General features: G+C 44.4%; 1 protein-coding gene across 2 annotated transcripts; it reads right to left on the bottom strand.

Annotated features, from left to right (window-relative positions):
• Positions 1-943: 943 nt before the first annotated feature.
• LOC137839669 (small ribosomal subunit protein eS21-like) lies at positions 944-10567 on the bottom strand. 2 transcript variants are annotated; one of them, XM_068648808.1, is made up of 5 exons: positions 10462-10567; positions 8561-8640; positions 3824-3887; positions 1144-1215; positions 944-1061 (listed from the first exon to the last, which is right to left on the bottom strand). In XM_068648808.1, exons 2-5 carry the CDS (start codon positions 8608-8610, stop codon positions 1002-1004), a joined length of 246 nt encoding a protein of 81 aa, XP_068504909.1. In that variant the 5' UTR covers positions 8611-8640; positions 10462-10567; the 3' UTR covers positions 944-1001. The 2 variants fall into 2 exon arrangements, with proteins under 2 accessions (XP_068504909.1, XP_068504908.1); XM_068648807.1 differs by lacking the exon at positions 10462-10567 and having other exon boundaries at positions 8561-8974.
• Between the last annotated feature and the right edge of the window lie 12058 nt (positions 10568-22625).

A 22625-nucleotide genomic window follows, 5' to 3' on the forward strand; every position in this document is an offset into this window, starting at 1 on the left:
ATGGGTGAAGCAGACAGAGGTCTTATTTAAGTTGAAGTCATGAGTACGGCACAGGGATGTATTCCCAGGGCCACTAAGACTAGGTCTTTGTTAAGCTAATAGTCATGAGACGTCCATACTGCTCCGTCCATAAGAGTATCCCATTTGTTCTGTGGTAATGAGATAACTATGGAATGTACTTCCTGCCTGGGAACCTACCCGATCATGTACACTTGCCCCTTTCTTTCTCTCTCAATAAAAGGCACGGCTAAATTCGAGCAGAGCGCGGATCTCAGCCACACTTGTTGCGTGTGTTTGGGGTGCGCCCTTCTGCGCAGAAGAAAACGCTAAGCCAAAAAGACCTACCGCCTCTGAGATTGATTTCAGATAAATGTTGTCAACCCAACAGTATGTACTACAATTAACCCAGTAAAACTTTTTATTTGGCAGCATGGTGGAGCACTGGTTAGCATGTTTGCCTTACAATGCAAAGGTTGTGGGTCCGATTTCGGCTATGGACTTTCTGAGTGGAGCTCGCATGTTCTCCCCATGCCTGCCTGGGTTTCCTCCTGGTATTCCAATGTTCTCCAATGTTGAATAGACGTGCATGGTAGGCCGACTGACGACTATAAATTGTCTGTAGGTTTGAGTGTTAATGGTTATTCGTCTATGTGTGTCCCGCGATTTGGTGACAACCAGTTCAGGGTGTCCATGACTACTGCCCAGAGTGCGAGGATGTGCTCCAGCAAAGTAGCACTACTCTGTGAGTAGGCATGTTCAGAGAGAAAGAGTGCGCTCCACTCCTATTAAAGGGTAACTCAACCCAACATTTTCTTTAAAATATGTTATATATGCCCACACTTTGTAATTGTAATCTAATGGACTTTAAAAAACAAACAAAACAAATGTGCTCTATGCGCTAAAAAAAAAATAAAAATAAATAAAAACCAGGACCAATAAAGCATTTGGATTTTATTACATTTTATTTTGCTGATTTTTTTGCTGATGACAAAAATGTCATCTTACTTGGCAACAACACCATCATTCTTTGCCAGCCTGAGGATGGAATCATCAGACTCCCCCTGTTTTGCATTTAGGAGAGAACACGCACATGTAAAAAACCACAAGCATTTGAACCATTGAACACAATCCAGGATAACTCACCATTCTGCGGATGGCGCCACAGATGGCATAGGTCTTGAACTGACCGTTGAAACGACCCGTGACCTTGTCCACCTGTAGCAGACATAGTTGAATGAATGACTTTATTTCATACATAGAAATACGTCCACATTACATATAATACAGAACGTACATAGAGCTTGAAAAAGGACAAACTATATACAGTGTCTGACAGAAGTTCTGTCGCTTGTCCATGTTGTAGAAACAATGGCTTATAACCTGACTTTGACCCACCCAAATGAGGTGTAATGTATGAAAATAAATTTGCTTCACTGCAGAAATATTGATCTTTTAATGAACACAGAAAGGTCAGAGTTTGGCAAAACAAGTTTTGTCGCCTTGTCATACAATACACCCAATCCTAGCAAAACCTTTGCAAGTCAGAAGGCAATATCAACATACTAAAATGTCAAGAAATATTAGCTATCTCTTCCCAATTGTTAGGGTTTTTCAGATTATCCTTATCGTATGATTATGTTGGAATGCAACCGGTAATAAATAACCTACCTTGTCTCATCCTACACAAGGTCGTAAAAGTTCCCCCTGATATGTTTTGGGCTTCCTATTCAGTCTACACCAGCCCCCACTCTTTCTCTTAATAAATATGTCCTTGCAGTTGGAAGGGTTTTCAGACTTCATTCCTGAGCGAGTGAACTCTCCACCTGCAGGTGTCTAAAAGAACTTGCTTGTCTCCCGTGTGGTTCTTGCAAAATAAGTGTGAGTGAGCAAATCTCTAACACCAATCATAAAAGGTGTTAGAGTTGTGCTCACTCTAACTTATTTTGCAAGAACCACACGGGAGACAAGCAAGTCCTTTTAGACACCTGCAGGTGGAGATTTCACCCGTTGAAGGAATGAAGTCTGAACCCTCCTTCCTGCAAGGGCATATTTATTAAGAGAAACAGAGTGGGGGTATGAGTAGGCTGAATAGAACGCCCTTGTTCTAGATCAAGGTGCTCCAGTACTGGCCAGCCCAGTCACCAGACACGAACATCATTGAGCATGTTTGGGGTAGAATGATGGCGGACGCTTGGAAGACAAAACCAAAAAATCTTGAACTCTTGAGAGGCACGCAAGACTGCATTCTTTCCTGATGATTTCATCAATATGAATCATTGTCGAACCGCATGGATGCAGTCTTTAAAGCTCAAGGACATCAATTCAACTACAGCTTTTCAATTGCCTGTGATGGGTGAGTCGAGTGACGTGACCGATATCGAACAGACACCGCTGCTATGCAAGTACGTGAACTCTAATGGGCCGCAAGAAGAAGTGATCAAATTGACACCACTATTTTTCTTTAGATTATTTTAATAGTAGGCATACAACTTATGTATTGACACTATGTTGCATTATAAAAGGCTCTTAGATTTTTAAGGCTCCAGACAGGTATGTTTTTTGTTTTTTTTGGGCCGATATGGCCCTTTGAACATTTTGGGTTGCCGAACCCTGGCATAGACAAAGAGACGTGCTTACGAGCAGTGTTCCCTCTAAGCTGCGCAATTGCGGACTGGTCGTGCAGTCTTGGCGCACATGAAGTTACATGCTGCGCACAAAATACAATTCAGCATAAACTGATTAAGATCTACTGTTAGACGTACTCTAATCTAATTAAGTGGATGAATGATTTTCTTTCTGTGCCTTTTTGTAGTGTAAATCAGTAATTGACAGTTGTCCAGCCAATGATATGTTTCACTTAGGCTACATAGTATATGTATGACACATATGTGTCCTGCCTATCCATGCAGTGCGGCAGAGTCAAGCGATGCAAATGCTAAATTAGCTAATCATGGCGAAACGAATGAGCAGCGACACATCCACTCGCCAAGCCAAAATAAATAAGAGATGCTTCTTTTAAGTTTGGATGGCTGTCGGAGTGTGTGCAACTACAAGAGGAAACAATGAAACGGGCGAGTTTACGGAGGGAAAAATACGGAAGAAATGGAAGTTGGACTACCTCGCGCGTCACATTCAGCAGAAATGTCATTTGAAAGCTGTTGGAATTGTACAAAGACTCAAGATGGGAGAGCGGATCGGTACGTTATTGCAAAGAACGCAAAAGATTGACAGAAAAGGAACGAGCTGTCACACAAAACAAAATCCGACCCCGAGCAAGTTAAAGTTCTCATTGACAATATTTATTTATTTATTTATTTATTTATTTATTTATTTATTTATTTATTTATTTGTTCATTCATTCATTCATTCTGGTGTTGCACACAGGAGCTTGTGTGTTTGCACAGTCACTTGAAAAATTAGAGGGAACACTGCTTACAAGGCACAATTAGAGCTTTCTGGAAAGCCAGGATCATTGCACGAGAGCAACGTGACGACAAGACAATATGGAACTTGGCATGTTTCATGGCAAACTTGCCCAATTGTTTAATTTGGATACAGAAGTCATGGACTTGGACGGATTTGCATATAAATATCTATTAACAATAATGTGAGTACATAGAGTACATGGTTAAACAGTAGAATAAAGTACAACCAATCTCAGTGTCTTGGTCCTATAACTTTTTGTTTACCATAAATCATGCCATAAATAGGCCCGATAATGCGCTCTATGTGTGGATTAAATACAAAACAGACCCTGCAATTGTGCCTTTTAACCCCAAGTGCCTTATTGTGCCAAAAATACGGTAAGTTGGAAAAAGATTACCTCTGCTATGTTGATCTGTACGGAAGCGTGGTCCTTGGCTCCGATGATCCGGTTGCTCGCAGAGCTATAAAAAGAAAATAAAAATAATAATTTAAAAAACAGTGTTTCCATTGATTAATAAAAATACAGTCAAACCTCGGTTTTCAACCACAATCCGTTTCAGAAGGTGGTTTGAGAAGTTAATCGGTCGAATTCCGAATCTATTTTTCCCGTTACAAATAATGGGAAAAAAATGTATCCGTTCCAAGACTAAAAAAAAAACCCCGTCTTTTCTAAGCATTTTTTCATTTGCGCATTTTTGTCCGAACACGCAACTGCAGCGCACTGCCGAACGCGCAACCGTAGTGCGCCGCCAGCCGCGCAACTGCACCGCGCAACTGCACCGCGCAACTGCACCGCGCTGGTCGCATTATTGTGACAGAGCCGTCGCTGAAATTTAGAAAATATTTATACTGTCCTGATGTACTTTCCAAAATTTAAGTTGACCTCAGTGCGCAGGGAGCTTAATTTGGTCCGATCGCGCAACCTCAGCGCGCCGGGCGCTCACTGTCGCATTGCTTTAAGAGCGTCTGTGTTTTAGGATGGCTTTACTGCTCCCACTTGCTTTCTTTGGAGGCATGATTAGGGCTTAATACAATCTTCAAAGTAACGAAAATACAATAGCGAACGGAGTCAGTCGGCATCGGGGTCGCGCGGTCGGGTTTTCTCGGGTTCTTTTGGCTCATCTCGCGAAGTTCGGCCTCCGAATTTTTACAAATTGACCAACTAAAAGTGTTGAAAATGTCATGCTTTCATGGACAATTAAATTTTAATGGCTCAACAAACATGCCTTTTTTGGGGTTGGAGGGTTCAGAAGTGATGTTTTTTTTTTTTTTTACGTAAGACTTCCACCAACCATAACCACCCCAGAACCTCAACCTAAAAGGACAGTCTACTAGGAAATGTTCTAAATCAATATGTTCTATGTGGCCACACTAGTCTAAACACAGTATTCTGAGTACCGTATTTTCCGGACTATAAATTGTAGTTTTTTTTCATAGTTTGGCCGGGTGTGCGACTTATAATCAGGAGCAAATAATATGCGACACTATTAACACACTATTACTTGGTCATTAACACATTACTTACTGATTATAGTATAGTTGATCACGTTATTTTCACTTTTAACCGCATGAGGGCACACTCGGCCTGTGGAATAATTGGAGCCGCAACTGACAATGAGTCTTACGTCAGCGCCACATGTACTTCCAGAGTCAGCAGCAACGTTGTTTATAAGTGATACGGAGGACGAAGAATTCGATGGATTTAATGATTTGGAGTGACACGGATGGTTTGATACAATTTTTATTTATGTTAGTTATTTGATATATAGTTTATAGATAGTTATATAGGCCTGTGGAATAACTGGAACCGCAACTGACAAGTCTGACGCCAGCGCTGCATGTACTTCCGGAGTCAGCAGCTGCGTTGTTTAGAAGTGAACACAAAGGACGAAGATTTCGATGGATTTAATGATTTGGAGTGACACGGATGGTGAAGGAATGGGGTCAAAATACAAAAAGTCCTGCCTAGCTACAAAAAAGGATGTGCTCAAACCTCATTGAATAAAGTACATAAGCAGACAAGTATATTCACATATTAAATCAATAAAAGAAACATTTTAAGCATATAATTATACCTACACACCAAATCAATAAAGACATAACTAGACATTTTTAATAAGTGGTAATGAGAAAGGTTTTTATAAACTTTATGATCTGATATATATTTCTGAGAACTTTGAAATAACAAATGTCTTTTGATATATTGCCTAAATAGCTTAATGACCCTTAAGGAAGTGTGTAATGCATGCCTGATGTTTTACTCTAAATCATGGACACGGCCAGAGTCGTCTTGACCGTTCAGTACTTGATTGTATCTTATGTTTTGACTAATGCTAGACGCCAGTTTTTTATTACTACTGATTGGAGAAGAATGTTCACAGGAAAGTCACGTGGAGATAAAACCAGCAGGTGCCAGAGGGAGCCAGCCAAGGACTCAGCCAAAGATGATCGCCAAGGCCGAAAGACGGGACGGAAGACAACAGCCCCCACACACACCGAATCGCCCATAACCAGCACCCACTCCCATGGCGAACTTGCCCCACCCCAAAGACTCATCACCCATCAATCTCGGCCTACAATGTGCAACTGAATATAAGCTGATCAAAGAACCTTAAACATTGCCTTTTCTGAAAGGAGACTTTCTGCTCTTTAAGGGCCCAGCGCTGTATTGTACTTTCCTGAAAACAGAGCTTTTTGAACAAGAATTTTGATTGAGCTCAACTAACCTGTGTAAGTCTAATTTGTGCTTCAGTGTCTTAGCATTTTCCTAAATCTGAAGAAATCAAACGAGCACGCAGTGAGTAAATTGGATAACAGGTGATTGGCAATGGCTTTAGCCGGGAGGCGCAGATAACGCGCTCCCTAAATTGTGGACAAAATCCAACAATGGTTTGATAAACGTGTTATTTATTTTATACTTATTTGAATAACTGTTAATATGTTACGCCAGGCTTGTTCTCAGCTCATTTGTGTTCATGTAACGTTAGCATAGCGTATTGTTTAGCCTGTTGTTGCCTATTCATGTCTGTACTCCCAAAAATGCGACTTGTACTCTCCGGTGCGACATGTTTTTGCTTCTTCTTTATTATGCATTTTTACAGCTGGTGCAACCTGTACTCCAGAGTGACTTGTAGTCTGGAAAATACGGTAATATTGCAGCACACACTAGGCTTGTGACAAGAACCAATAACGTGTTAAAAATAAACATGTTATTTATTTTATACTTACTTGAATAACTGTTAATATCAGGGATGAAAACGGAAAATGTGAAAAAACACTGAAAAGTAGCCAGTGTCTGGGGGCCGCAGGGGGCCAGGGGCAGCGCCCCGGAGGGGGCCCAGGGGAGCAAAGCTCCTGGATTTTGGCAGTATAGCAACCCCAAAACCATTAATTTTATCACTCAATTTCAACAGTTTTGTTAAAAAAATATTCCTGCTTGGTTGGCTACCAAGGTGAATATAATACATCAAAATGGCACAATCAATTCTGGAGTTTTTCCTTTTAATGAAAACTGTTCATTTTTTGCATCATACATCGACAACCACATAGCTTATCAAACGGGGATGAGAATGCCAAATGTGAAAAAACACTGAAAAGTAGCCGGTCTGGGGCGGGCCGATGATATGTATATCCCTAGATATATCTAACTAAATAACTCGTCTACAAGAGATGAAAACCCAATCGCAAGTTCACATTGAGGCAGTGTAAAAACACTTAGTTCTCCGCGTAAGTTAACAAACAGAAATGATGTGACGAAAGTAGCGCCAAAATGCTGCCAAAAATAAGGCGGATGTTGTTGCATACTGCTGCCAGTCAGTTAGGTTTAGAGAGGAAAGCCGATTTCCGTAAGATGCCGTCGCGGCAGGCGGGCGAATGCTCGCGAGTCGCCGAGGCTAACGTTGCCTGGCCGCATCTAATCCGCCCCCATATATAAACAACATTTTCCCAATGGATTTCACGATTCACTTAAATGATTACTTACTTTCGACGGAAAAAAACACGGAAATCTGCGGATCCGCGGAAAATTCTCATCCCTGTAATATGTTACGGCAGGCTTGTTCTCAGCTCCTCATTTGTATTTATGTAACGTTAGCATAGCGTGTATTATTTAGCCTGTCTGTTCTTGGTGTTGGATTTTGTCCAATAAAGTTACCCCAAAAATGTGACTTGTACTCCGGTGCGACACTTTTTTTTCCCTTCTACTTTATTATGCATTTTACAGCCGGTGCAACTTGTACTCCAGACCGACTAGTATGGAAAATATGGTAATATTGCGGCACACACTAGGCTTGTCACAAGAACCAATACTTCCGGTACCAATTTGGTACCAACACGCAAAAACTACGTCGATACCTGCTTTTTGTGGTACCGTCAGAACTGAATATTTAACTTTTCACTCTGCAAGTTGTGGATTCTTGCCGGAACTGAAAAGGACAGTATACGCACGCGAGCAGCAGTCAGCGGCGCTGAAAAGAAGAAAACTTTCGGTCTTTCATAATAATGGCTTCAGCAAGTGGCAGTGGAAGTCCAACATGGCGGATCGTTGAGAAGCCAGGTCGCTCAAAGAGTCGTGTGTGGAAAAATGTTTCATTCAAGGGGGATGCAACCGGAGCAATTATAGATTCGTCCGTTTACTATCACTGTTGTGCCATGTTACGTTATAAATACGTTAACCCAAATATGCCTAAATGCCGTCATTTTGGCATGAGTCAGCTGGGGTGATTTGGTTGCCAAATGTAGTCAATGTCAAACACATAGACAAAGTGCGCATACAAAGGCTCAAATATGCAAAATTACGTTTGGGCACATGTTGAAGGTATGTGCGCAAGTCTTCCTGGCTATAGCAGATGGAAGTCGATTCTGTTTTTTACCATGATACCAAATTAGTATCGAGAATTGTGGAAAATCACAGGTATTGGTACCGACGACTGAAATTCTGGTATCGTGACAACCCTGGCACACACACATAAATATGTCAACGGGGCAAATTGCTAGTCCGTGGGGGTTGACAGTGTGCCAATTGTGTGAAGCCAGTCTTTCCACCCTGGCCTCCAAATATCTCAACCATTGTCCCCTTCAAGGATTGACGTTCGACAAGCGCATTTTAAGTACCACAACCATTACATTTGCTCACCATTTACGAGGGACATAGAGGTCCACAAATTCACCAGCGTCATTCTGCATGTTGATTAGCAGGTCGTCTGCAAAGCAAAGCTGCAGAGAATATTTTATGTCAACAATTTCACTACACACTCCAATACTTCCATTCATCCATCCATCTTGATGCACACATTCAAAATAGCCACAGCAGTGCGTTTTAATATAATTGGCTCACATGACCTGGGAGCTATTGAGCAAAAACGCTATTAACAGTATTAATTCATTGAAAAGAATTTAAGCATTCATCACATAGAGCCTATTTGGAACTATCATCCTTCACAGTTTGGGGTCAAAAAGTCACATGACCTGGAGCTATTGAGCTAAAGCGCTAACATTTATAGTCATAAATTCACAAAAAATATTTGAAGCATTCGAATGATATTATGAGGTGTATCTCAACCAGCCTATGTGGACTATCATCCTGCACAGTTGGGGGTTAATAGGTCACATGACCTGAGAGCTATTGAGCTACATCGCTAATATTTACAGTCATGAATTCACTCAAAATATTCGTAGCTTTGGAATGAAATTCTAAGAGGTGCATCTCAACCAGACCATGTGGGGCTATTATCCTTCAGTTTGAAGTCAATAGGTGAAGTCAATAGGTCACATGACCTGGGAGCTATTCAGCCTCTTAGAATTTCATTCCAATGGTTCAAATATTTTTAATGAATTTATTACTGTAAATATTAGAATTTTAGCTCAATAGCTTCCAGGTCATGTTACCTATTGACCCAAAACAGTGGAGGACGATAGTCCCAAATGGGCTGGTTGAGATACACCTCCTAGAATTTCATTTGAATGCCTGCTTGTTTTAAAATTGAATTTATTACTGGAAATAGAATTTTACCTCAATAGCTCCCAGATCATGTGACCTATTGACCCCAAACTGTTGGATGATAGTCCCACATGGGCTGGTTGTGATACACCACTTAGAACTTTATTCCAATGCTTCAAATATTTTAAATGAATTTATAACTGTAAATATTTGCATTTTTCCTCAATAGCTCCTGAGTCATGTGACCTAATGGCCCGTGACATTGCAGGATGGTCGTCCCACATGGCCTGGTTGAGATATACATATTTTCAGTTGAATGCTTATTATTTTATCCGATTTATTACTGTAAATGAGCATTTTAACTCAATAGCTCACAGGTCATGTAACGTTTTGACCGCAAAAATTGCAGGATGATAGTCCCATGTTGAATGCTCCTCAGATTTTTTTAAGAATTTGTTAATTTGATATACACTGATGAGATTTACACATTTATCATTTGGAAAAAAACCGGACGCGTTTACATGTTATCGCACTATGCTTTCCCTTCGATCTCTTTAACGGCATTTACATGCTATCGTAATGCAATGCTTTCCCTTCGCTCTCTATACCGGCGCTTACATACTATAGCACTGCCCTGCTTTTCCTTCGTTCTCTTTTAACGTAAAGCCTATAATATGGGCACGCTTCCCGTGCGACTGGCTTGATCGCAGTGTTACCTGGAAGCGAGTCGAACCGTTAAAGCCAGAATTAAACCCAGAACGTCTGCACTGCGAGACGGACGTGCTAACTAGTGCGTCACCGTGCCACCCGAACCCCTTTCTCGGCTAAATCGCAATCTCGTAGAATGCAATGTGCCAATGCGTGGGGGTGTAAAACTGACCAGAAGACTCTTAGCATAGCAACTAACATGTGGAACGTCCACGCGTACCGGCGTGGAAACTGTCAATTAAACTGCATTTTAACTTTTTGTCCTCTAAACAAACACACACAGTAACGCTATCTGTTTAACGACGATAAACGTCGGTAAAATACACGGTAATATCACCGCATGTGCTCGTTTAAGGCGGTTCCAGAAAGAGAGCAACGCAGAGACTCACCGTAACCGACAAAAGGACGACGAAAAGGACAGGCCACCCCTTCTTCTTCTCTGATGGTATGACGGTTGACGGCAGTTAGCATCCGTTGCGGCCACACATCAAAAACGTGAAGTCTAAAATTTCAAGAAGCATGGCAGTCATATACAAAACAAAATAATTACTGGATTATCATTCACTTCGTACACTTTATTGTTCTCTTGTCTTGCCCTGTGCTGAGGTTTGGGGGAATACTTATACAGCTTCACTACAGCCACTTATCATTCTGCAGAAAAGAGCAATAAGGACTATTCATAAAGTCAACTACTTGGAACACACAAATCCACTTTTCATACAATCCAAACTATTGAAATCCACTGACATAGTATCTTACCAAACAGCAATCATCATGTATAGCAAGTAAGCAAAACAACTACCAGAAAATATCCAAAACTTATTTCGGAATCGGGAGGGAGGTTATAAGTTAAGGGGGAATCACAACTTCAAAATCTTAAACATAAGAACAACCTTAAAAAGTTTCTGCATCACTATAACTGGGGTCAAACTATGGAACAATCTAAGTGAGGAACTCAAGCAAAGTCCAAATATCCACCAGTTTAAAAGAATGTACAAAAATATGTTGTTTAGCGGGTACAAAGGCTAAAAGTGCCAAAGGGCTACACACAAGTTAAAATGAAACAGAAAAATAAGTGTGAAAGTGTATCTACTTGTGGTCTGTTGTAGAATTACAGTATATGTTGAATCATTGGTTTAATGGATAAAGTGAGAAAGGGGTAGGAATCTAAAAAGCTGTGCTTCTTCCTACTCCTTTTCGAGCGTGAAATAAGAAGTCACAGACATCAAGAAAATAGTTTGAGCTATCAACAGCTTTCTTGGATTCCCAGAGATGTAGAAGGTCAGGAAGCTCCAGACAGCATCGTTTGACTTGTTATGGACTGGTGGACGTCTGCAAGGCGAAACAGCAAGCATTCTGTGCAATAACTTTATTAATAAGTACTCATTAGCGAACGCATGATAACATATACCGTATTTGCCGGTGTACAGGTCGACTCGGTGTATAAGTCGACCCCCTAAAATTCGACGGAAATTTACGATTTTATGATATATCCTTTGTATAAGTCGAGCTCAATTGTTGCATTATATTAAACTTCAAAATTAAATATGCGAAATTTATTGTAGAAATGTGTTCAAATTCCGCGCATGCGGCTGTTTATAAGCACCGCGGAGGAGATCGCAGCCGGCGAGCTCGCGCACGCCGCCCGGCACCAACGGGAGGCCGGAAATAGCTCCAAGCCGAGCGGATCGGCACTTTATAAGCACCGCGGAGGAGATCGCGGCCGGCGAGCTCGCGCACGCCGCCCGGCACCAACGGGAGGTCGGAAATAGCTCCAAGCCGAGCGGATCGGCACTTTATAAGCACCGCGGAGAAGATCGCGGCCGGCGAGCTCGCGCACGCCGCCCGGCACCAACGGGAGGCCGGAAATAGCTCCAAGCCGAGCGGATCGGCACTTTATAAGCACCGCGGAGGAGATCGTGGCCGGCGAGCTCGCGCACGCCGCCCGGCACCAACGGGAGGTCGGAAATAGCTCCAAGCCGAGCGGATCGGCACTTTATAAGCACCGCGCAGGAGATCGCGGCGCCTCATTGGACTTCCAGCGGGCCGCGCACTCGCGCACGCCGCCCGGTTCAAATTTTCTAAGTGCAACGCACAATGAGATGCATGAGAAACGGCCTTGGTTACCATCACATTTGAAGCGATGAATACGAAGTTAAATTTTATGACTCGGTGTATAAGTCGAGGTCGATTTTTTTCGGTCGATTTTGGATCGAAAAAGGTCGACCAATACACCGGCATACGGTATATACAATTTATCTAACAGTCAGCTTTATTGTCAATTTCTCCACATGCCAAAGACACACAAAGAAACCGAAATTTCGTTCCCCCCTATCCCACGGTGACAAGACATGGCTCACAACAGACAAACAAGTAAACAAGTATAACAAAAGCGTGCTGAATAAATAATGAATAAATAACACAACAATAAATAAATAAATAAGAGGAGCAGAAAAAAAAGGAGCAAGTGCGCGTATAGCAGACATTCCCGAAAATAGCGCAACAGTGCCGCACGCTACGCAGAAGGGGGTAGCGAGTTCAGGGCCCTAACAGCCTGGAGAAAGAAGCTGTTGGCGAGTCTGGTGGTGCGGGAGCGCAGGCTCCTGTACCTCTTCCCAGAGGGCAGAAGGTCAAACAAAGAGTGAGCCGGGTGACTCACATCTCTGGCAATCGAGGTTGCCTTGCGGGCGAGATGGGAGGTGTAAATGTCTTTCAGGGAGGGGAGCGAAGCACCAATAATCTTACCAGCCGTATTCACTATGCGCTGCAGGGCCTTCAAGTTCTGTTCAGTGCAGTTACCACCCCAGACAGCGATGCAACTGGTGAGGACGCTCTCAATGGTGCCACGGTAGAATGTAGACAGGACTGCCTGAGGAGCACATGCACGCCTGAGCTTCCACAGGAAGTACAGGCGGCGCTGAGCTTTGTTTGCCAGTGACGAGGTGTTTGCGGACCAGGAGAGGTCCTCACTGATGTGCACCCCCAGGAACTTGGTGCAGCTCACCCTCTCCACCACAGCACCGTCGATGATCAGCGGCAGGTGTGTTGTGTGACCCTTCCGGAAGTCAACAATGATTTCCTTGGTCTTATTGACGTTCAGCGAGAGGTTGTTGTCCCTGCACCACGTGGTCAGAAGGTCAACTTCCGACCTGTACCGAGTCTCGTCGCCCTTCGTGATGAGACCCACCAGAGTCGTGTCGTCAGCAAACTTCACTATGCGGTTGTCGCTGTAGGTCGCACTGCAGTCATGCGTCAGCAGGGTGAAGAGCAATGGACTGAGCACGCAGCCCTGGGGGGCCTCTGTGCTCAGCGTGATGCTGGCGGAGATTTTGTCGCCAACACGCACCACCTGAGGCCTCTGGCGGAGGAAGTCCAGTAGCCAGTTACAGAGGGAGGTACTGAGGCCCAGCTCGTCGAGTTTGCAGATGAGTCGCTGCGGCACAATGGTGTTGAAGGCAGAGCTGAAGTCCACAAACAGCAACCTCACATATGAGTCCTTTCTCTCCAGGTGGGTTAGGGCCGAGTGGAGGGCAGAGCAGATGGCATCCTCAGAGGACCGCTTGGCACGGTACGCAAACTGGAAAGGGTCAATGGTGGGGGGGAGAACGGACTTGATGTGCTCCATGACCAGCCGCTCAAAGCACTTCATGATGATGGGCGTCAGTGCCACAGGGCGGTAGTCATTGAAGCAGGACGGTGCAGGTTTCTTCGGCACAGGAACGATGGTGGCAGCCTTGAAACACGAGGGGACGATGGCCTGCTGCAGGGAAACGTTAAAGATGTCCGTGAAGACACCCGACAGCTCCCCAGCGCAGTCCTTCAGCGCTCGACCCGGGATGTTGTCAGGGCCCGCCGCCTTACGGGTGTCAATAGCGGCAAGCGCCCTCCTCACACCGTCGGCAGAGAGGTGCAGGGGCTGCTCGTGTGGGGGGGGGGAGTGGTCTTCAGCGGGCAAGTGCTGTTCTGGGCGTCGAAGCGAGCAAAGAAGCGGTTCAGATCGTTCAGCAGACGGACGTCGCCCTCACAGCTCCTCGGCGCGGGCTTGTAGTCCGTGATGGTCTGAATGCCCCGCCAAAGGCTACGTGCGTCCTTGCTGTCCTTGAAGTGGGTGGAGACCTTGCACGAGAACGCCTTATTCGCTTCTTTGATGCCTCGGGACAGGTCGGCCCTCGCTGTCCTCAAGCCAGCCTCATCCCCCGCTCTGAAAGCCTTGTCCCTGGCCCTCAACAGTGTGAGGACAGCCCCCGTCAGCCACGGCTTCCAGTTCGCGCGAGTGACGACGGATTTCGAGCAAGTCACATCATCGATGCACTTCGTGATGTAAGAGGTAACAGAGTCAGTATACTCCTCTATGTCCGTCCAATCGTTGTAGGTGGCTGCCTGCTTAAACAAGTCCCAGTCAGTGGTGTCGAAGCACAAGATCAAGATCAAGAATTGTGAATCAAGATAGCACAGAGAGAAGTGAGCCAAATGACAGTGGCAGGGGAATAATAGCAGAGCAGACCCACCAAGGCTGGAAACTGAACAGTACTGGAAGGATATATGGGAGCGGAAGGCATCACATAAGAAGGATGCACAGTGGCTGGTGGCTCTGAGAAAGGACCACAGCAAGCTCCCTGAACAGAACCCAGTAACCATCACAGTGGCAGACATCCAGAGAAGAGTCTCAGGAATGAAAAACTGGACAGCACCAGGCCCTGACATGATCCACAGCTACTGGCTCAAGAAACTTACAACTCTCCATGAGCGCCTGGCAGCACAAATGAACCAGCTGCTAAGGAATGGGACTCACCCTGAATGGCTAACCCAAGGGCGTACGATCCTGATCCAGAAGGATCCTTCAAAGGGTACAGTCCCATCCAACTACCGGCCAATCACCTGCCTCTCCACAACATGGAAGCTGATGTCGGGCATAATATCAGATAAGATCAGCGGGCACATGGATCAATACATTCAAGATTCAAGAGTTTCAAGAGTTTTTTATTCGCCATGTTTGAGCGTGCCAAACAAGGAATTTGACTTCGGTAAATCACAGCCTCTGTTCAACATTTAGGTGACTAACAACAACACTCAGGACATGTGAAGAACGAAAGATATTCTCAAACACCCCCTGATCTTAAACTGATCTTAAACTCCCAAGAGGGCAAGGGAAAACTCAAAACTCCAGCTAGGGGAAATGAAAAATTGAGAAGAGACCACAGATGGGAGGGTCCCTCTTCTAGGATGACCAGGCTGCAATGGATGCAGAGAGGACACATAGTACAAATAGTGTAGACAAAAAAGGTTTGGAAAGCGGGATGTTATTGCACAGTAATGACTCTGAGACTCTAAGAGTGGTGTGAGTTCCCTCCAGCATCTCATCTTCCTTTGATGCCCATTGTCTGAGACATTCACTGAGCACGTGATCCTTTGGGGCCTTATCCCTGATGTACTTATGGATCTTGGATGTTTCATCTTGGATAGTGGCTCTCACGCTCGCTAGTCCTCGGCCTCCTTCTTTACGGCTAGTGTACAGTCTCAGGGTGCTGGACTTGGGATGGAACCCTCCATGCATGGTTAGGAGCTTCCGTGTCTTGATATCTGTGGTCTGTATATCTTCCTTTGGCCACCGTATGATTCCTGCAGGGTATCTGATTACTGGTAGGGCGTAGCTGTTAATGGCTAGGGACTTGTTCTTGCCGTTGAGCTGACTTCTTAGGACTTGCCTTACTCAATGGAGGTATTTGGCTGTGGCTGCTTTCCTTGTTTCCTCGTCAAGGTTGCCATTTGCCTGTGGAATTCCAAGGTATTTGTAGCTGTCCTCAATGTCTGCTATTGTTCCTTCTGGGAGTGAGACCCCCTCTGTGTGGATTACCTTTCCTCTTTTAGTCACCATGCGGCCACATTTCTCAAGTCCGAATGACATTCCGATGTCAGAGCTGTAGATCCTGGTAGTGTGGATCAGGGAGTCAATATCCCGCTCGTTCTTAGCGTACAGCTTTATGTCATCCATGTAGAGGAGGTGGCTGATGGTGGCCCCATTCCTGAGTTGGTATCCATAGCCCGTCTTGTTGATTATTTGGCTGAGGGGGTTCAGTCCTATACAGAACAGCATTGGGGACAGAGCGTCTCCTTGGTATATACCACATTTGATTGTCACGTGTGCAAGTGGCTTGCCATTGGCTTAAAGTGTGGTTTTCCACTGTTTCATCGAGTTGGCGATGAAGGTTCTCAGAGTCCCATTGATGTTGTACAGCCTCAAGCTTTCAGTGATCCAAGTATGTGGCATTGAGTCATATGCTTTCTTGTAATCAATCCAGGCAGTGCTCAGGTTGGTACGTCTGGTTCTGCAGTCTTGGGTGACTGTTCTATCCACCAGGAGTTGATGTTTTGCTCCTCTGGTATTTTTACCAATCCCTTTCTGAGCAGTGCTCATGTATTGATCCATGTGCCTGCTGATCTTATCTGATATTATGCCCGACATCAGCTTCCATGTTGTGGAGAGGCAGGTGATTGGCCGGTAGTTGGATGGGATTGTACCCTTTGATGGATCCTTCTGGATCAGGATCGTACGCCCTTGGGTTAGCCATTCAGGGTGAGTCCCATCCCTTAGCAGCTGGTTCATTTGTGCTGCCAGGCGCTCATGGAGAGTTGTAAGTTTCTTGAGCCAGTAGCTGTGGATCATGTCAGGGCCTGGTGCTGTCCAGTTTTTCATTCCTGAGACTCTTCTCTGGATGTCTGCCACTGTGATGGTTACTGGGTTCTGTTCAGGGAGCTTGCTGTGGTCCTTTCTCAGAGCCACCAGCCACTGTGCATCCTTCTTATGTGATGCCTCCCGCTCCCATATATCCTTCCAGTACTGTTCAGTTTCCAGCCTTGGTGGGTCTGCTCTGCTATTATTCCCCTGCCACTGAGCGTACACTTTCGCTGGTTGTGTTGTGAACAACCTGTTTATTCGTCTGGCTTCATTCTCTCTTGTGTACCTCTTTAGGCGGCTGGCCAAGGCTTGGAGTCTTTGTTTGGCAGTTTCGAGTGCTTCAGGTATGGGCATATGGCTGTATTTCTTGGGAGCTTGCTTTTTCATTGCACCTTTCTGGGCCTCTGTCATTTGGCTCACTTCTCTCCGTGCTATCTTGATTTTGGCCTCCAGCCTTCTCTTCCATGGTGGGCACTGTTGTGGTCGCATATGGTCATTCTTCTTGTAGCCAAGCATTTCTAGGATCACTGCTGCTGAGGTGTATATCAGCTCATTGGTTTCAGTGATGGTAGCCGTAGGAATTGTTGTCAATGCTGCATTCACATCTTCTAGGAGACTTTCTGAGGGTACTTCACTTAGCCTCTGCAGTGTGTATCTAGGTTCCCGAGCATTCATTCTCACCGTGATCTTATTCTTCAGGTCAGTTGCTGCCTCGTTCAGCTTGATTGTGCTTATTGGGGTTTCGTACCCAACCTCTGGGCTTTTACATGGATTTAACTCGTCTCTGACCTGGTGCTCTGGTTGGCCTTCGCTATGGCATTTGTGTTGTATCTCATCAATCTCGAGGTGTGATAGCAGGTGCCGTTTATGGATATTGGAACATTGAGCTACTAGTTGCTTGGCCGATAGTGTTGACTGTGGGTATTGAAGTTGCAATTGTTCCCGCATTCTCCGCATGTAACCCCTCTCGCTCGGGTTGCTGGAGTAGTAGCATTCCAACAGATCCTTATTCTCGCATCTCGCCCATTTGTGTCTTGTTCCAGTAGCCCATTTTTCATCAGGGTGCTCTGGTTCTTGTACTCTCATTATCTCTGAGGTAGGCGGTATCGTTAAGGGTCTTGCCTAAGGACCCACACTGACTGTTGGTAAGGTGGATCGCTCATTGCTCATATTGTGCCCCTGCCGGGAATCGAACCCGGGTCTTCCGTTTGTAAGTCATGTCACTTACTGATTGAGCTAGTCAGCCGTATGTATATATATATATATATATATATATATATATATATATATATATATATATATATATATATATATATATATATATATCTTACATGAGATGGAAATTTGCAACACCATGTAGATTGGTTTGTAAACCAAGTCAAATAAAGATAGGATTGGAGGAGGGATTGGTATTTATCTGAAATTCAGACCTGGTTCAGAGAAGCATATTGGGACATTGAAGACACGTGTTCTTGATATGTGATAATGACCTGGAGAGATGTGACATTTAATATATTCTATATTGAGATATGTTTTTAGCTAAATCAAGTGACTCAGACGAGATAAATAAAATGTAATCTCGAAATGCATATTTATTGTGCTTTTTAATTATTTATTTTCTTATTCATTTTATATTGCATATCATGACTTTTTTGCCTCTCTTCAGGAGGAGAGCCATACTTTTGGTGCCAGAAAGGTACTCCCAAACCGTTCAGAGTAAAAGTGTTCTGTGGTGCAGCCGCCATTTTCCATAACTTTCATGCCAGCCCTGCAAGAACACACTCTGGCCAGACCAAACCAAGATATTCTATCACTCAGAGAGTTTATTGGCCAGTGATGTCTGTGGGTAGGGAAATACCCAAAGTCTGTCAATAATTGTATGCTCTATGATTCAAATACAAGTATGCCTGATAATGACTAAAGCATTTCTCTGGGGCTTCAAAACACTTAAGGAAAAGTTTTACACTTATGCGGTTTTCAGTTTTCCCAATGCACGTGACTTGTTTTTATTTGAAGCAAAAAATAACCATTGAACCTTTCAAGACAGCATTTTCAGAGCCACACCTTTCATACAAGGAGAGCAAAGTGACATCAGCGATCAGACAGGAAGCACAGTAGAATATTATCCCATCACAGAGAGGTGGAGTAAAATTCTGACATTATAAGGCATATTTGGAATTTTCTATCAAGGGTCCCTTTGTCATAGGGTGAAACACTGTCCCTCTTTGGCCAGTTTGGGTGTGTCATGTTGTAATTTGGATCATTTGTCACCAGCATCGGGACACCTTTGATGTTTGAGAATGGAGTCGGGATGCACAGACAAGCAGGAGGTGGTCCTCCCAATTGTGATGAAACATTTTGACAAAATCTCTTCAGCGCAATGGTGTTTGCTGGCTGGCAAAGACTTTGACTCAGACACGGGGGCCATCTTGGCTGACATGTGCATAGAGATTGCTCAGAAACTCTCAGCTGACACCCTGAAAATGATTCCGCTCCTGTTCCAGCAGGGGGTGCCAGATATTAAATCCAAATGCATGGCCCCAGTCATGGATGGCACCATGAATGCCGCCTTTGCATCAGCACTCGGTGTTCCTGAGCAGCCATGCGACTACACCAACAAGCTGGGCTCGCTCCTTGCAGAGGAAATCTCCAAGAGGGTCAATCGGACTTTAGATTCAGCCACCGATACAGACGTTGAGCCACTGATACCCATTATCTATGTCCCAGGGACGTTCACCAAGCTGGAGGTTCTGTTCAAAGTGGTAAGGCTCTCCTGTGGTGCTTTGTGGTCCTACCTGGGCCATGTCCAATCCACCACACGGTGTTTGAGACCATGCTGGGGCCAACATAGCAGCACTCAGGCAACAGAAGAGTCTCAGAGTTCTAAGACATCTTCCATTCCAAAATCAAAAACTGGTGTCGAAGAGACAACAGAGGCGGTGACTGAAATTCTTCGCAAGTGGTCAGAACCCACAGACTCCAATTCTACAGGTTCCCCACCAAACACCTCCCTGGACATTTATGGTACAGCGTCTGACATTGTCAGAACGATGAGGCGCGACCTTCACCATGCTGTCAATATAGACAGAAAGAGTAGTGTGTCTGCCTGTCCTCATTTTGACCTGAGGTTGATCTTGAAGACCTTGATCAACTTTTTCTCTGCTCGTGAGCAGCCCACACCCCACCATGAGGTCGTCCGCAAAAGCAGCTTTGTGGACTTTTCAAAGAATCGATTTGAAAAACTTATGACAGAAGTTGTCTCTCCAGATGTGCAGGAGTACGACTTCCTGGTGGGGTTTCAGCGATACTCGGGCTGTGGCAGCATATTCGATCCAGGGGGATCCTTGTTGGAGACGCCCTACCCTCCTCCCCCATTCAACTTTGAAGGAATACAGGATGAAGTGGAGGACTTGTATGACAAATTTCCCATGGAAGGCCCAAAAGTCGCCAAAACCCTAGAAAGACTTAGAGATGACGTCACAACGTTCTCCAAACAACTGAGAGATAAAATTTATAATTATATCAAGGCCAACCAGACCAGTTTCACTGCAGAGTTTTCAGGAAGGGTAAATTGCAGTAAGCAAACAATTCCTGCAATCAGAGATCATGAAAAACATTATTGAGGATTCTGTAGGGAAGTTTTTGCAACAGGTTTTCCTCTGGATGGAGATGGAGCCAAGAAAGAGGAAAGCCAGCGCCGATAAAGTGTGCGGTGCATTAAAAGACATCAACACTCTCATCACCACGACTGTGACCTCAGAACCTGATGCAATCACTTCTCAGGGGACTTCAGAAACAGAGTCAGCAAATTACCTGTCAGCATTTAACCAACGGGACCAGGACCACCCAGAGCGCATCATCAATGAGTCTTCACTACGAGAGGTGACCAGGAACTTTGTAAGCATGCTTATCATCACAATGGTCAAGAACTTCCCAAAGAAGGTCCGTAGGTCTCTGCAGCCAGATGACATGCTTCTGATCATCCGACGTCTCTCCAACAAAGTGCTCAAAGTCAACTTGGCATCACTGGCGGCCGAGGACATGGTCAGCTACAGTAGATTCATCTAGGCAGTCATCAAATACCTCTTCAGACAGTTTGGCTCTCGGAAGAAGTTGCTAATAGCATTGATGTCTGATGATTCATGCTTTGATGACGCTGTGTTAACACACCTGACCAACACACTCAATGACAGGCACGATAGAGCCAGACAGAGCAGGATCAGAAGGTTCTTTGCCGCTGTAGGCAAAGCTCTCATGAGACCCTTCAGTGCAGAACATGAATAACCTTTTCTCGCTGGACTGGTTTAGAGGTTTTGCTAAAGATAGCTCATGCTCTTTGATTTTATTTATTTATTTTTTCTACCACAAAACCATTCACATGGAGCTGGAACAAATTGGTGCTGGACAAGCAGCAATTATTCTACAAGAAGGCTCAGCATCTTAGGGGCACCGGCCAAAGATCGCTCGGGCCAACTTTTAAGCATTATTTTATGGCATGATCCATTCTTCTCTAAGAGGAGTTTGTTAAATCTCTATAAAAGGCCAGAAACGGCACCAAGCTCCAAAGAAATTCTAAATGGCAGACTTCCTCAGAGATTTTGCACGTTGCTCCAAAAGATTTTTTTCTTACCTCAAACATAACAGTACGTCATACACTACTGCAGCGGTGGCCAACCCGTGGCTCGCGAGCCGCATGCGACTCCTTGCCTGGTTTCATGCGACTCCTCTACATTCATATCAACTTTTTGTTTTGTTTTGTTTTTTCTTTTTTGTGTGCGTGTTCACTTCGCTTGAGTTCAATATGGTATTATCGTCAAACACTGCGTGTTCCCTTCGCTTGAGTTCAATATGGTATTTTCGTCAAGCATAAAGTGAAATCCTGCAAAGGAGGAGGGGCAAACCCATTCGAGGAAACAAGTAGTGTCAATTTCGCTCTCAAAATGGCAGGGAAAAAATGCACAGCTAAATGTGGCCCATTTAAAACCGAGCAGCCGGAGTGGGGTTCATGTATATGCTCATGTGTATGATGTGGCTCTTTGCGGTAACACAGTAAAATATGTGGTTCTTAGCCACCCCTGCACTACTGTTATGTCCGATCACTTTCAAATCAAATTAGAAATTTTAGCTCTCTGTCAACGACAGGAGCGCAATCAAAGTTACAGCAGCCGTAGTATTAACTCCGTAACTGTGACTGCACTCTCTGAGTTACTGCCGCCGGCAACTGCCGTATTTCCCGCATATATTGGCTCAATTGACAATCTTACAAATGAATTCAGCACGACACTGTTAAATGCCATCGACTCTGTAGCGCCTCTATGTCTTAAAACTCGCTGTAGAAAGCCGACTCCGTGGTTCACGGATGAAACACTTGAGCTTAAACAATTATGTAGAAAGCTTGAGCGCAAATGCTGTTTAACCAAACTTGAGGTTTCCCATCAGGCATGGCGTGACAGCCCCCTGAAATACAAAGAAGCGCTTATCTTAGCAAAAATTGATTATTTCTCGCAAATTATTAATCTCAATAAAAATGATCCATCCATCCATTTTTGCAAAAACAAATTATTTCTCGCGAAATATCAATCTCAATAAAAACAATCCTAAATACTTATTCAATATGGTGGCAAAGCTAACACTCCGCCAGCCGACCTCCAAACCTTCTTCCACTCAGCCGACAAGTTCATGAAACTTTTCGCTCAAAAGATTCAATCCATAAGGGATGAGATCACGGTGACCGTTCCAATCACTCAGTCAAGACCGATTACGGGAGCTGACGATCATGTGATATCCCTCTCAAATTTTAAAAGCGTGTCCCTTGAAAGGCTCACAAAATTGGTTAAACAACGTGTTTACTCGACTCGCTTCCAGGCAAACTGTCAA

This window comes from Syngnathus scovelli, chromosome 18 (genome assembly GCF_024217435.2).
Source record: "Syngnathus scovelli strain Florida chromosome 18, RoL_Ssco_1.2, whole genome shotgun sequence".
NCBI classification, from domain to species: domain Eukaryota; kingdom Metazoa; phylum Chordata; class Actinopteri; order Syngnathiformes; family Syngnathidae; genus Syngnathus; species Syngnathus scovelli.